We start from the raw sequence: 16,545 nt of genomic DNA, 5'->3' as shown, positions 1-16,545 counted from the left end.
CCTGGAGACCACTTTTACTGTGGAACACGTGGTACATTGACGCAAGCAAATCGTTGAAAAAAATAAAGTGACTTTAAGCGAAAGTCCTAACATTGAGGGGAATTCTCAATTTGCTGAAATTTAGACTAAATTTAAGAAATCACTGTATCCCCACGAGGGGATTTTATGCCCCATCAAATCTACGATTACGCACTTCCGAGACGTGCTAATGTTTCAAGGTTAGCTCTTCAAACAGCAATAGCAGAGCTGCCTTGTTGTTTTGAACTTTGATTCATGTAACTGGGTTATTGAATAACCGCAGTAAAGATCGTTACGGAGTAAGTTTATTGAATAAGCACAGTAAGTAACAGTAACATTTTCAATCTCACTCTATCATGTAGGACATACCCCTGGGGATGTAGCCACCACTCTGTAGGGAAAGACAAAAAGATCCAATCCAACAAGCTGAATAATGTTCTTGAAAAGACCAATAATCTGCAACGCCAACATGTCCTGTGGACATACACAGAGTGAGCACATTTTGAAAGCCAGTCACCACCAAAAATGAAAGTGTTAGAAACTAACCCAACAAAAGCATTTCTGGTAAAACATCAAATTGCTACAATTGTGCACAATGAAACTTGAATCTACCTTTTTTCTAGAGGAAGTTAATACTAGAACATGAATATTTTTTAAAAAATCTAAGGTTTCAATAAAAATTCTGACACTTGACTCATTTGTAACTCTGTATTCTTACCCATCAAAACGGATTGTGTCTGCACCGACCCACCAAAACAGCACCCGACCTAAGCCCACGGCCCCAACCTAACCTTTTGGACACTTGGGGGGGCAAATTAGCATGGCTAATCCACCTAACCTACACATCTTTGGACTGTGGAAGGACACAGTCACCCAAGGTCTAACCCCAAAGGTTTAGCGTGGTGGTCACTGGCCATTCTCTCATTCAGTTAAGTTTTATTTTATTTGAACAATATACTGGCCTTCCCACCAACAGGATTATGAAACATGTAGCTGATCAGATTTTAACAATATTGTGCACCCGTGTACACAAGGAGTTCTAAATGACTCTCTAAAAGCGCTGACAGGGAATCTAGACTAGTGAGTGGGCCTCCTTCACCTCAGTGGGTCGCAAGATTGAAATCGGGCTTGTTCACCATTTAATACACCCCGAATATTTCACAACGAGTGGTAGAAAATGCTTCTAGGAAATATATTAATAGAACGATCAATAACTTCAAGCCATAGGTACAAGGGATACATTGGGACACACGGCTCTCACAGTAAATGCTGTGAGCAATCAGCACGCACCTCACTTCACTTGCCCTTGTTTTGTGTGCGTATCACTTCAGTCATAACGGTCGGTGAAAAAACTACGGAGAACCACGGAATGTGGCAAATCTGTGCGCGGACAACGATCAACAAAATATCTCGTGGGCAGCACTCATGACCCAGATGGGCCGCATATGGCCCCTGGGATGAAGGTTGCTCACCACTGCTCCAATGGCTGATCAGACCCAAAATCTGTTTGAGGCAGGAGGGAAAACTCTTGACTACAAATTGGCGCGTTTAAGTGCCATTTTCTAAAGAATAACAAGTGACCAAACCTGGATTTATCTTGTGCCTTATTGCATACTCAGGATGTGCAAAAGGCCCTTCACTTAATTACTTCGAATGACATATGAACATGGGAATTAGGAGAAGTAGCAATTCAGCCCTTCGAGCCCGCTCCGCCATTCATGGCTGATCTCTTCCTGGTCTCAAACCCACCTCCCCACTTGTTGCCCATATCCCTTTACCCGTTTTTTTTTTTTCCATCAGAAATAATTCCATCTCCTTCTTGAAACCATTTAATGACTCAACAAGTTCCACAAATTCACCACCCTCTGCGAGAAGTAGTTCCTCCTCACCTCAGTTTTAAATCTACCACCTCCAAACCTATATCCGTGAGCTCTCATTCTAGATTGCCCCACAAGGGGGAAAGGTTGGCCGATGATTACTTTATCAATCCCTTTTAGTACTTTATACACCTCAATCAGCGCCCCTCTCATCCTTCTAAACTCCAGTGAGTATAAACGCAAACTGTTTAATCTCTCCTCATACGTCAACCCTTTCATCTCCAGAATCAATCTGCTGACCCTCCTCTGAACTGCCTCCAATGCCACCACATCCTTCCTCAAATAAAGAGATCAAAACTGGACACAATATTCCAGATGTGGTCTCACCAACACCCTATACAATTGCAACAATACTGCTCTACTTTTATACTTGTCTTTTTGCAATAATCGCTAACATTTCATTTGCCTTCTTAATTACAGGCTGTACCTCCATACCGACCTTCTGCGATTCATGAACAAAGACACCCAAATCCCTCTGCCCAGACCCATCTTGAATCTACTTTCCATTTAGATAATAATTTGCCTTTCTATTTTTTCGGCCAATATGGCTGAGCTTGCACTTATCTACCTTCGACTTCATCTGCCAGATTTTGGTGCCCAATCTCCTAGCCTATCTACATCAGTCTGTAAAGTCTGTATCTCCTCTTCACTGCCTGCTTTCCCACCTATTTTAGTATCATCCGCAGATTTTGCCTAAAGATCATTTCTATAGATTGTAAACAGTTGAGGTCGGTGGTCTGATCCCTGCAGCACCCCGCTAGTTACAGTTCGCCAGCCAGAGAAGGACCCATTTATCCATACCCTCTGCCTTCTGCCAGTCAGCCAATCCTCAATCCAATCCAGCACTCTACCCCAATCCCTTGCCGCCTCACATTCTGGATCATCTCTATTTCAAAATACTCAGCCTTGTTTTCAAATCCGCCCATGGCCTCAACCCTCCGTCTCCATAACCTCCGCTGCTAGCCACACAACCCTCCGAGATCTCTGCATCTCTAAAATTCCGTGCTCAGCCGGCATCACAATTTTAATTGCCGCACCGTTGGCGGCTATGTCTTTAGCTGCCTGCGCCTTATGCTCTGGAATTCTCTCTCTAAACCTGTCTGCCTCTTGACCTCTCCTTTAAGACGCTGCTTAAGACCTGCGCTTTGACCAGGTCTTTTGGCCATTTGCTCCAACCCCATTGGGCTCGCTTTTAAATTAAAAATGTTGTTTGGTAACCGGTGAGACACTTTGGAATGTCTACACTTCTCGTTGAGTATTGTTTTTACTCTAAAGTCAGCAGATTCTCACCGGATGTTGACTAGTTCTCGTTTTGATTACTTCAGGCTTCTTCACGCTATTCTAATTTATATGCCGCAGTCTGACTATAATAAATTTAATGAAGGGTGAATGGGTTTACCTGTCTGCAGTCATCGCCAACTTTAAAGATGGCAGCTTGCCAGCAAATGGTTTCAGAATCATCTCTCTCTGTACTGTCGTCAGTGCAGCCAGAACAGGAACGAAGGCCTGGAAATCATATTCATTATTCCTCATTGTATTAACATGTTGCTTCAATGTTTAAGCCTGCCTAATGGGTTTTAGGTCACATGATTAAAACATAGAAACGATATGCAACATTGCATAAAATAATGATCCATATTTAACAATTTCTTCTAGCACTCACATTTGGGAATTTTGCAGCACACGCACAAACCATTGACTATTTTCTTTGGAAAGTGTTTTATCTAACAGCTGGGATGTTCGCACAGTCACTGACAGCTCAGACACCTTGCTACCTCACAGGGCGAGCTAGCCTCTAGACTCAGTGAGCACTGGGCAACTGATTATGTAGCGCAACAGAGACCAGCTAATGCGGCACTCATCCAATATTCACACACAAAACCTCGCCCCAAAATGTGTTTGGACAGCACAAAGGTTTTGTTTCATTAAATTTAGAGCACCCAATTCATTTTTTCCAATTAAGGGGCAATTTAGCGTGGCCAATCCACCCACCCTGCATATCTTTGGGTTGTGGGGCCAAAACACACGCAAACACGGGGAGAATGTGCAAACTCCACACGGACAGTGACCCAGAGCCGGGATCGAACCTGGGTCCTCGGCGCCGTGAGGCAGCAGGGCTAACCCACTGCGCCACCGTGCTGCCCTGGATAGTACAAAGATGAGGAGGAACACAACTTCTTATTTCCGTTTTCTAGCCCAGAGATAATGAGTTTAGCTGTCGGGCCAAACAAGCCCTCCCCCCTACCCCCCCCGACTAACTCGACCATTGATACATCTGTGAACGTGCTAAATTACATCATGTGGGTCTCGCACTAATGTACTGCACGTACTGTGGGTTTCCTCGGGTGCTCCGGCTTCCTCCCACAAGTCCCGAGAGACGTGCTGTTAGGTAATTTGGACATTCTGAATTCTCCCTCAGTGTACCTGAACCCGGAACTGGAGTGTGGCGACTAGGGGCTTTTCACAGCAACTTAATTGCAGTGTATAGGAAGCCTACTTGTGACAATAATAAAGATTATCATATGACAACCCCCCAGGCCTCTGCCTGAGGCTGAACCGCACAGTTCACAACCGTAGCCTCCTATTTGTCCCTCAGCTGAGCCTCCAACCACACAACCTCCCCATTGCCAACAATGTTCCCGATGTTGGGGATGTCCAGAACTAGGGGATCACAGTCTAAGAATAAGGGGCAAGCCTTTCAGGACTGAGATGAGGAAGGATGTCTTCTCTCAGACAGTTGTGAACTTGTGGAATTCTCTACCACAGAACGCTGTTGGGGCCGGTTCGTTGGATATCTTCAAGAGGGAGCTGGATGTGGCCCTTGTGCCTTATGGGGTATGGAGAGGACGTCGGAGTGGGATACTGAATTTGCATGATCAGCCATGGTCATTTTGAATGGTGGTGCAGGCTCAAAGGGCCGAATGGCCTACTCCTACACCTATTTTCTGTGTTTCTAATATCCACTTCCACCAGTGTAACATTGCACATCTCTGCACAGTCTTTGAAAACCTGCTGTTGAAACTCCAACCTTCAGACTCAACTATTCCAAAGCTCTTGTGGCCAGCCTTTTACCCTCTGTAAACTTGAGCTCTTCTGCACCAAGTCCCATTTACCCAGTGCCCCTGCAATCACTGGCCTACATTGGTTCCCAGACCTGCCACACCCCAAATTTAAAATTGTGTGGTCAAATCCCTCCATGGGCGTCTCCATCTCTGTATCTGTATCCTCCCGCAGCCCTCAACGCTACTGCCTCCCTCCCTCCTCCTCTCCTCCTCCCCCACTTGTATGGCACGATGTCAAACATGTCCGGTTGTGCTGCTACGAAGTGGCTTGGGATAATTTGCTGCATTAATTGCAGGTTGGTATTCTTTTTGAATTGAGATCTGCAGGCAAGTCGGTAATTGCATTGGAAACAGTTCAAAGGCTCATTCATGGAATGAGAGAATCGTCTTCTGAGGGAACATTGATAATAATAATCTTGAATGTAAGTAGGCTTACATAAACACTGCAATGAAGTTACTGTGAAAATCCCCTAGTCCCCACACTCCGGCGCCTGTTCGGGTACACAGAGGGCGAATTCAGAATGTCCAATTTTTTTATTTAAAAAAATAATAATTTTTATTGAGGTTTTCACAAAATATCAACAACAAAATGAAAAAGGAACCCAATAGAATTAAATACAAAACAAAATAAAACAACCCCCATGCCCCCTTATACATAAATAATAAATTAACACCCCGAATTAAAACAAAGCAAACATAGCAAATATATACACCCCCTCAGATCCCCCAGTGTAAACAAACAAAAATAAAATAGACCCCCCCCTTCCCCTCCCTGGGTTGCTGCTGACCATTGTCTACCGTTCTGCCAGGAAGTCCAAGAACGGTTGTCACCGCCTGAAGAACCCTTGTGCCGATCCCCTTAAGGCGAATTTCACCCTCTCCAATTTAATGAACCCTGCCATATCGTTGATCCAGGATTCCACGCTTGGGGGCCTCGCATGCTTCCACTGAAGAAGAATCCTTCGCCGGGCTACCAGGGACGCAAAGGCCAGAATACCGGCCTCTTTCGCCTCCTCCACTCCCGGCTCCCCTGCAACCCCAAATATTGCGAGCCCCCAGCCCGGTTTGACCCTGGATCCTACCACCCCCGACACCGTCCTCGCTACGCCCTTCCAAAATTCCTCCAGCGCTGGGCATGCCCAGAACATATGCGTGTGATTTGCTGGGCTCCCTGAGCACCTAACACACCTGTCCTCACCCCCAAAGAACCGGCTCATCCTTGTCCCGGTCATGTGTGCCCTGTTCAGCACCTTAAACTGTATGAGGCTGAGCCTCGCGCATGAAGAGGAAGAGTTCACCCTCCCAAGGGCATCTGCCCACATCCCCTCCTCAATCTCCTCTCCCAACTCCTCCTCCCACTTACCTTTCAACTCCACCACCGAGGCCTCCTCCTCCTCCTGCATCACCTGGTAAGTTTCCGAGATGTCGTGTTGTGTCCCCCCCCCCCCCCCCCGAGGCCACCCTGTCCTGTACTGTGTGTGGCAGCAGCCGCGGGAATTCCACCACTTGCCGCCTGGCAAACGCACTTACCTGTAAATACCTAAAGGTGTTCCCCGGGGGGAGCCCGTACTTCTCCTCCAGCTCACCCAGGCTCGCGAACTTCCCATCCACAAACAGGTCCCCCAACCTTCCTATCCCTGCCCTGTGCCACCGCGAAAACCCTCCATCTATTCTCCCTGGGACAAACCGGTGGTTCCCCCGTATTGGGGTCCACACCGAGGCCCCCACTTCCCCCCTGTGCCGCCTCCACTGCCCCCAGATTTTGTGGGTAGCTGCCACTACCGGGCTCGTGGTATACCTCATTGGAGGGAGCGGCAGCGGCGCCGTTGCCAGCGCCTCCAGACTCGTACCCTCACAAGACGCCGTCTCCAGACTCTTCCATGCAGCCCCCTCCCCCTCCATCACCCACTTGCGCACCATCGCCACACTGGCGGCCCAGTAGTACCCACAGAGTTTGGGCAGTGCCAGACCCTCCCATCCCTACTCCGCTCCAGGAACACCCTTCTCACCCTCGGAGTCCCTCGCGCCCACACAAACCCCGTTATGCTCCTGTTGACCTGCCTAAAGAAGGCCTTCGGGATAAGAATGGGGAGGCACTGGAACAGGAACAAAAACCTTGGGAGCACCGTCATCTTAACTGACTGCACCCTACCCGCCAGGGACAGCGGCAACGCCTCCCACCTCTTAAACTCCTCCTCCATTTGCTCCACTAGCCTCGTGAAATTAAGTCTATGCAGGGCCCCCCAGCTCCTGGCCACCTGGACCCCCAAATACCTGAAGCTCCTCTCCGCGCTTTTTAGTGGGTGCTCGCCAATCCCCCCCTCCTGGTCCCCTGGGTGAACCACGAACAACTCGCTCCTCCCCATGTTGAGCTTGTACCCTGAGAAATCCCCGAACTCCCTGAGGATCCTCATTACCTCCGGCATTCCTCCCACCGGGTCCGCCACATACAGCAGCAGGTCGTCTGCATAGAGCGACACCCTATGCTCCTCCCCACCCCGCACCAACCCCCTCCAGTTCCTCGACTCCCTCAGTGCCTTAGCCAGCGGTTCAATCGCCAGTGCGAAGAGCAGTGGGGACAGGGGACACCCCTGCCTCGTCCCTCGATGCAACCGAAGGTACTCAGACCTCCTCTTGTTCATGGCCACACTCGCCATCGAGACCTCATACAACAGCCTAACCCACCTGACAAACCCCTCCCCAAACCCGAACCTCTTCAGCACCTTCCACAGATACCCCCACTCTACCCTATCGAAGGCCATCTCAGCGTCCATCGCCACCACTATCTCCGCCTCCCCCTCCCTTGCCGGCACCATAATAACATTCAGGAGCCTCCGCACATTCGCGTTCAACTGCCTCTCCTTCACGAACCCCGTCTGGTCTTCGTGGATCACCTGCGGCACACAATCCTCAATTCTCGTGGCTAAGACCTTCGCCAGCACCTTGGCATCTACGTTTAACAACGAAATCGGCCTGTAAGCCCCACACTGCAGGGGATCTTTGTCCCGCTTCAGGATCAAGGAGATCAGTGCCCGGGACATCGTCGGGGGCAAAGCCCCCCCCTCCCTTGCCTCATTGAAGATCCTAACTAGCAGCGGGCCCAACAGGTCCACATATTTTTTGTAGAATTCAACCGGGAAACCGTCCGGCCCTGGTGCCTTCCCGCCTGTCCTCCCTTTGGCCAGCTCCTCCAGCTCAATCGGGGCCCCCAATCCCGCCACCAGTCCCTCCTCCACCTTCGGAAACCCCAAATGGTCCAGAAAGCGGCCCATCCCTCCCTCCTCCAGTGGGGGCTCGGACCGATACAGTTCCTCATAAAAGTCCCTGAACACCCCATTGATGGCAACCCCACTCCGCAACACTCCCTCCCCTATCCTTAACTCCCCCGATCTGCCTAGCTGCGTCCCGCTTCCGAAGCTGATGCGCCAGCATCCGACTTGCCTTTTCCCCATACTCATAAATCGCCCCCTGGGCCTTCCTCCACTGCGCCTCCGCCTTCCTGGTGGTCAACAGGTCGAATTCGGCCTGGAGGCTACGCCTCTCCCTCAACAGTCCCTCCTCCGGCACCTCCGCATACCTCCTGTCTACCCTCACCATCTCCCCCACCAGCCTCTCCCTCTGCTCTCTCCTCTCCTTGTGGGCCCTAATGGAGATCAGCTCTCCCCTAACCACCGCCTTCAGCGTCTCCCATACCATCCCCACTCGGACCTCCCCGTTATCGTTGGCCTCCAGGTATCGCTCTATGCTTCCTCGGACCCGCTCACTCACCTCCTCGACCGCCAACAGCCCCACCTGCAAGTGCCACAACGGGCGCTGGTCCCTCTCCTCCCCTAGCTCTAGGTCTACCCAATGCGGGGCATGATCGGTATCCTCTACTCTTGCTATCAGCGCCCTACTCATAATAAAAAAGTCGATCCGGGAATAAGCCTTATGAACATGCGAGAAGAATGAAAATTCCCTAGCCCCCAGCCTTGCAAATCTCCAAGGGTCCACCCCTCCCATCTGGTCCATAAACCCCCTCAGCACTTCAGCCGCCGTTGGCTTCCTACCCGTCCTAGACCTGGAGCGATCCAGTGCCGGATCCAACACCGTGTTAAAGTCCCCCCCCATTACCAAGCCCCCCACTTACAAGTCCGGAATCCGACCCAACATGCGCCGCATAAAACCTGCATCATCCCAGTTCGGGGCGTACACGTTGACCAGCACCACCCTCTCCCCTTGCAGCTTACCACTTACCATTACGTACCTGCCGCCATTGTCTGTCACAATGCTCGATGCCTCGAACGACACCCTCTTTCCCACCAAGATCGCCACCCCCCGATTTTTGGCATCCAGCCCCGAATGAAACACCTGGCCTACCCACCCCTTCCTCAATCTTACCTGGTCTGCCACCTTCAGGTGTGTCTCTTGGAGCATGACCACATCCGCCTTCAGTCCCTTCAGGTGAACGAACACCCGGGTCCGCTTGACCGGCCCGTTCAGTCCCCTTACATTCCAGGTTATCAGCCGGATCAGGGGGCTACCCGCCCCCCTCCCCCGCCGACTCGCCATAACCCCTCCTCGGCCAGCCAAGCGCCCGCACCCCGCGCCCGTTCCCCACGGCGGCAGACCCCCGGCCCAACCCCCTCTCTACTCGCTCCAGCTCCCCCTTAACCATACCAGCAGCAAATCCGGTCCACCCCACACCCCCAGCTAGGACTCCTCCTAGCTGCTTTGCTCCCCCCATTGCACTCCCGCAAGTCAGCTGACTCCTGCTGACCCCGGCCACTCCCGCCTCTCCTTCAACTCCTCCCATTGTGGGACATACCCTCCTCCTCCATTACCCATCAGCAGGCTCCCCGCCTCCCCCTTCCATCCCAAGTGCGGGAAACAACCCTCGCTTCCCCACCCTGGCCCCGCCCCCTCCAGCCTTCAACGTGGGAAAAAGCCCGCGCTTTCCACCTGCCCGGCCCCGCCACCTCTGACGCAGCTCCTTTTACAGGCCCATTCCCCTCACCCCAGACTCGGGCCTCACCCTCCCCGCAGGGCCCCATCCTCCCTCCCGGCCATCCACCCCTACTCCATTTACTTACCTCCCTCCAAGAGCCCACCTGACAGACCCAACCCACCCTTTCCACCCACATCGAACCAAAAAGAAACAAGAGCAAAGAACACCCCCTCAAAATGTAACACACCAACAGCAATCCCCGACCACCCATTCCGACCCTCAGTTTGTGTCCAGCTTCTCGGCCTGAACAAAGGCCCACGCCTCCACCGGAGACTCAAAATAATGGTGCCGGTCCTTGTAGTTGACCCACAGTCGCGCCGGCTGCAGCATTCCAAACTTTACCCCCTTCCAGTGCAGCACCGCCTTCGCCCGGTTGTATCCGGCCCTCTTCTTCGCCACCTCCGCACTCCAGTCCTGATATATCCGAACCTCCGCGTTCTCCCACCAGCTGCTCCTCTCTTTCTTGGCCCACCTGAGTACGCACTCCCGATCGACGAACCGATGGAACCGCACCAGCACCGCCCGCGGAGGCTCGTTAGCCTTGGGCCTCCTCGCCAGCACTCTATGGGCCCCTTCCAGCTCCAGGGGCCTCTGGAAGGACCCACTCCCATCAGCGAGTTTAACATGGTGACCACATAGGCCCCCACGTCCGACCCCTCCAGCCCCTCCGGGTGGCCCAGGATCCGCAAATTCTTCTGCCTCGACCGATTCTCCATCTCCTCGAACCGTTCCTGCCATTTCTTGTGGAGCTTCTCGTGCGCCTCCACCTTTACCGCAGGGCCTAAGATCTCGTCCTCGTTGTCGGAGATCTTTTGTCAGACCTCGCGGATCGCCACCCCCTGGGCCGGCTGGGTCTCCAGCAGCTTATCGATAGAAGCCATCATCGGCTCCAGCAGGTCCGCTTTGATCTCCCTGAAGCAGCGCTGGATAACCTCCTGCTGCTCCTGCGCCCACTGCATCCACGCTGCCTGGTCCCCGCCCGCTGCCATCTTGCTCTTCTTCCCTTGCACTTTCTTTGGCTTCACCACCACTTTTGTAGTCGCCCCGCTCCTGGTCCAAGCCATACACTGTCGGGGGAATGTTGCAGTCTTCTTCCCTCACCGGGAAATGTCGAAAAAAATCACGTTGGGGGCCCTGAAAAGAGCCCAAAAGTCCGTTCCAAGCTGGAGCTGCCGAACGTGCGACTTAGCTCTGCATAGCCGCAACCGGAAGTCCAGAATGTCCAATTTAACTAACAAACACGTCCTTCGGGACTTGCGGGAGGAAACCGGAGCACCCGGAGAAAACCGACGTAGACACAGGGAGAACGTGCAGACTCCGCACAGACAGTGACCCAAACCGGGAATCGAACCTGGGACCCTGGAGCTGTGAAGCAACCGTGCTAACCACTGTGCTACCATGAGCAGGTTGGACCTATACTCATTGGAGTTTCTAAGAATGAGAGGTGATCTTATTGAAACATATAACATTCTGAGAGGACTGAAGTGGGTGGATGCTGAGAGGACGTTTCCCCTCGTGGGGAGGGGGGGGGACAGTTTAAAAATAAGGAGCCTCCCATTAAACATGGAGATGAGGTGGAATTTCTTCTCGCACAGGGTCATTAGTCTTTGGAATTCCCATCCACAGAGAGCAGTGGAGGCTGGGTCTTCGAATAGATTCAAGGTTAAGTTAGACAGATTTTCGAGCTACAAAAGAGTAAAGGATTATAGGGCAGCAGGCGTGAAAGTGAAGTTGAGGCCACAACCAGATCAGACATGATCTGACCGAATGGTGGAGCAGACTCAATGGGCCACTGCTGCTCCTATTTCTTCTGATCTTAAGGACAGTGAGGAGTTATATTTGGGGCACAATGGGTTTACAGTAATTATATAGCGCTAGTCATGGAAATGCATGCAAATTGCTTTTTATACAGTTGAAAGCAAATTACTGTGGATGCTGGAATCCGAAACAAAAACAGAAAATACTGGACAAACTCAGCAGGTCTGACAGCATCTGTGGAGAGAAAAGGGAGCTAACGCTTAGAGTCTAATTGACTCTTTGTCAAGAAAGAGTGCCCTGAATGAACTGCGTGCTAATATTCTATCCTCTGGGGAAATGCATGGTCCCAGGTGGATTGAGAGATGCTTTTATAGACCAAACTAAAGGTGGAGAGACTTTAATTTTGAATGGAGCTCTGTGAACAATTCGCAAATACCCTTCAGCCTTCACTCCTGCAAGTCAGGACAGATCAGTGAGATGACAGGCGTGTCATTGAGTTTACGGGTTTGGGTGGAGCTGATGCCCATTTTCAATGCGCCGATTGTTATTTTTTGAAGGTTGCATCCGTATCAGCTGTGCCTCCGTCTCAAATAGTTCCTTGCAATTGATTGGCTTCAAAGGTTGCTGAAGGTGAATGATTTTCACAGATAGAAACAAAAACTGGATAGCTCTTTAAAAAGCCAGCAATGGCCGGATGGGCTGAACGGCCTCCTTTTGCGCCATGTCATTGTAAGGGGAAAACCATTTCTAAGCTATCAAGGGCAATACAAATACGAGTGTGTTTCTCTGTGGACCCTTCCATTATTTATTTATTTTAAAAATAAATTTAGAGTACCCAATTCAATTTTTCCAATTAAGGGGCAATTTAGCGTGGCCAATCCACCTACCCTGCACATCTTTGGGTTGTGGGGACGAAACCCACGCAGACACGGGGAGAATGTGCAAACTCCACACGGACAGTGACCCAGAGCCGGGATCGAACCTGGGACCTCGGCGCCGTGAGGCATCAGTGCTAACCAGAGCTATCGTGCTGCCCCTGGAACCTTCTATATCGCGTGATCTGGTAAGTAGGGTGATTAGTAAATTTTTATTGCAAGCAGATTTTACAATGAGTGAAAGTGCAATGCCAGAGGACAAATGGTTTTACTGACCTTCCCTTTCCAGCTCAGACACCCCGCACCGTTTTACTTTAAACTTTGCCAAGTAGGGAGCCTTTGCGGCACTGTGTGACAAGAAGTAAACATATACACATGTACGTTTATACATAGGATTGAAACATAGAACATAGAAAAATACAGCACAAAACAGCCCTTCGGCCCACGATGTTGTGCCGAACCTTTGTCCTAGATTAATCATAGATTATCATAGAATTTACAGTGCAGAAGGAAGCCATTCGGCCCATTGAGTCTGCAGCGGCTCTTGGAAAGAGCACCCTACCCAAGGTCAACACCTCCACCCAACACTAAGGGCAATTTTGGACAATAAGGCCAATTTATCATGGCCAATCCACCTAACCTGCACATCTTTGGACCGCGGGAGGAAACCGGAGCACCTGGAGGAAACCCACGCACACACGGGGAGAACGTGCAGACTCCGCACAGACAGTGACCCAAGCCGGAATCGAACCTGGGACCCTGGAGCTGTGAAGCAATTGTGCTATCCACAATGCTACCGTGCTGCCCTTAAGAACAAATTAATCTACACTATATCATTCTACCGTAATCCATGTACCTATCCAATAGCTGCTTGAAGGTCCCTAATGTTTCCGACTCAACTACTTCCACAGGCAGTGCATTCCATGCCCCCACTAGTCTCTGGGTAAAGAACCTACCTCTGACATCCTCCCTATATCTTCCACCATTCACCGTAAATTTATGTCCCCTTGTAATGGTTTGTTCCACCCGGGGAAAAAGTCTCTGACTGTCTACTCTATCTATTCCCCTGATCATCTTATAAACCTCTATCAAGTCGCTCCTCATCCTTCTCCATTCTAATGAGAAAAGGCCGAGCACCCTCAACCTTTCCTCGCAAGACCTACTCTCCATTCCAGGCAACATCCTGGAAAATCTCCTTTGCACCTTTTCCAAAGCTTCCACATCCTTCCTAAAAAGAGGCAACCAGAACTGTACACAGTACTCCAAATGTGGCCTTACCAAAGTTTTGTACAGCTGCATCATCACCTCACGGCTCTTTAAATTCAATCCCTCTGTTAATGAACGCTAGCACACCATAGGCCTTCTTCACAGCTCTATCCACTTGAGTGGCAACTTTCAAAGATGTATGAACATAGACCCCAAGATCTCTCTGCTCCTCCACATTGCCAAGAACTCTACCGTTAACCCTGTATTCCGCATTCATATTTGTCCTTCCAAAATGGACAACCTCACACTTTTCAGGGTTAAACTCCATCGGCCACTTCTCAGCCCAGCTCTGCATCCTATCTATGTCTCTTTGCAGCCGACAACAGCCCTCCTCACTATCCACAACTCCACCAACCTTCGTATCGTCTACAAATTTACTAACCCATCCTTCAACTCCCTCATCCAGTCATTAATGAAAATCACAAACAGCAGAGGACCCAGAACTGATCCCTGCGGTACGCCACTGGTAACTGGGATCCAGGCTGAATATTTGCCATCCACCACCACTCTCTGACTTCTATCGGTTAGCCAGTTCGTTATCCAACTGGCCAAATTTCCCACTATCCCATGCCTCCTTACGTCTGCATAAGCCTACCATGGGGAACCTTATCAAATGCCTTACTAAAATCCATGTACACTACATCCACTGCTTTACCTTCATCCACATGCTTGGTCACCGCCTCAAAGAATTCAATATGACTTGTAAGGCAAGACCTACCCCTCACAAATCCGCGCTGACTATTCCTAATCAAGCAGTGTCTTTCCAGATGCTCAGAAATCCTATCCTTCAGTACCCTTTCCATTACTTTGCCTACCACTGAAGTAAGACTAACTGGCGTGTAATACCCAGGGTTATCCCTAGTTCCTTTTTTGAACAGGGGCACGACATTCGCCACTCTCCAATCCCCTGGTACCACCCCTGTTGACAATGAGGACGAAAAGATTATTGCCAACGGCTTTACAATTTCATCTCTTGCTTCCCATAGAATCCTTGGATATATCCTGTCATGCCCGGGGGATTTGTCTATTCTCAAGTTTTTCAAAATGCCCAACACATCTTCCTTCCTAACAAGTATTTCCTCGAGCTTACCAGTCTGTTTCACACTGTCCTCTCCAACAATATGGCCCCTCTCATTTGTAAATACAGAAGAAAAGTACTCGTTCAAGACCTCTCCTATCTCTTCAGACTCAATACACAATCTCCCGCTACTGTCCTTGATCGGACCTACCCTCGCTCTAGTCATTCTCATATTTCTCACATATGTGTCAAAGGCCTTGGGGTTTTCCTTGATCCTACCCATTCATGCCCTCTCTTAGCTCTCCTAATCCCTTTCTTCAGTTCCCTCCTGGCTATCTTGTATCCCTCCAGCGCCCTGTCTGAACCTTGTTTCCTCAGCCTTACATACGTCTCCTTTTGCCTTTTAACAAAACATTCAACCTCTCTTGTCAACCATGGTTCCCTCACTCGACCATCTCTTCCCTGCCTGAAACATCATGGAATAGGATATTTTAAAAGTAAAGGTTACAGTGCAGACCTTCCCAGTCACACATTTTGGAAGAAATGACAAAGTAAAGTACAATTAAGACATTTCACCAAGTATCAGTTATTCAACACAAATAAAAATGATCTAAGGCACCAAGTGTTAAAGGGTGGCTGACTGGCGTTCTGAGAGTCAAATCAAATGTACCTTTGCATAGGAGTTCCTGACTTGTAGTCAATGTCCAAGACAATGGCTTCTGGATTACTGGGAAGGTAACAACCTGAAACCAAAATAAAACAGGCCAGTGTTTTGGTGCTCTTCTTTTAATTATTATAGCTTTGTTTAATATTTATTTTAATATGAGAAATAAACGAGGAACATAACGGAGACTTCTCAAGTAAGTCTCCCAAATTGCCAACAGCCAATCTTTCGACATAGGGAAACAGCTACAAAGTGAGTACTGATACCACATTGCTATTTTGGATGCTAGAAATAACATGGGAAAGGTCAGTTTCTCTTACCAGGTTGCACCTTAACCTCAGATAAGGCCTTCAGACAAGCTTTCTTCCTCTCATCACCTTTGGGATATGGCCTAAAGAAGTAAAGAGACAGCGTTCTCAGTATCTGGATTTAGTGTCACGTCTACAGAGGTACAATCTACGTACAGTCCAGACAGATCGCTCCATACACGGAAAACATAGGACAAACGATAAATACACAAAGTAAATACATAGACATCGGGTGAAGCACACGGAGTGCAGTGCTACTCAGTAGAGAAGATGCGTGGAGGGATTAGTTCACTCCATCAGAGTGTCATTTAGGAGTCTGCTAACAGCGGGGAAGAATTTCTGTTGCTCATTCGGTGAACTGCGTTTACTGATTGGACCTGTAAACATCATTTATCTGTAGTCAGATTTCTACTGATCCATGCTTCCTGCGATACACAGTCTCAAGTATAACATGTTAGGAACTAGAAAAATACATGTAATTTTAAAGAGGTCTATCTGCACTTGTGAACATTCTCTGGGAAAATTCTCCTTGGAGCTGCTGCTGCTCAAGTTGCAGCAACAGAGTATCTCATGGTGCATTCACATTGCAAGTTTAGCTTCAGCATAACGCCCTTAGCTTCGCATTAATGCACAACTACAGCGCAAATCAGGTGCCGAGGGTAAAACAGATTGTAAAGTGGAGTGAGACCATCTCTTTCAAGTGTTCTCACAA

General features: G+C 49.6%; 1 protein-coding gene across 1 annotated transcript in view; it reads right to left on the bottom strand.

The window, feature by feature from the left end:
* Positions 1 to 16,545, bottom strand: part of pi4kab (phosphatidylinositol 4-kinase, catalytic, alpha b) — a 345,324-nt gene that overhangs the window by 23,955 nt on the left and 304,824 nt on the right. Inside the window, exons 45-49 of the mRNA XM_072473986.1 lie at positions 15,846 to 15,916; positions 15,532 to 15,604; positions 12,854 to 12,924; positions 3,295 to 3,401; positions 388 to 492 (exon numbers count right to left, since the gene is read on the bottom strand). Coding sequence (XP_072330087.1) covers positions 388 to 492; positions 3,295 to 3,401; positions 12,854 to 12,924; positions 15,532 to 15,604; positions 15,846 to 15,916 — 427 coding nt within the window. The remainder of the gene's footprint in view (positions 1 to 387; positions 493 to 3,294; positions 3,402 to 12,853; positions 12,925 to 15,531; positions 15,605 to 15,845; positions 15,917 to 16,545) is intronic.

This window comes from Scyliorhinus torazame, chromosome 1 (genome assembly GCF_047496885.1).
Source record: "Scyliorhinus torazame isolate Kashiwa2021f chromosome 1, sScyTor2.1, whole genome shotgun sequence".
NCBI lineage: Eukaryota > Metazoa > Chordata > Chondrichthyes > Carcharhiniformes > Scyliorhinidae > Scyliorhinus > Scyliorhinus torazame.
The sequence above is the reverse complement of the archived record's forward strand: the minus strand, read 5'-3'. Positions and strand labels throughout refer to the sequence as shown.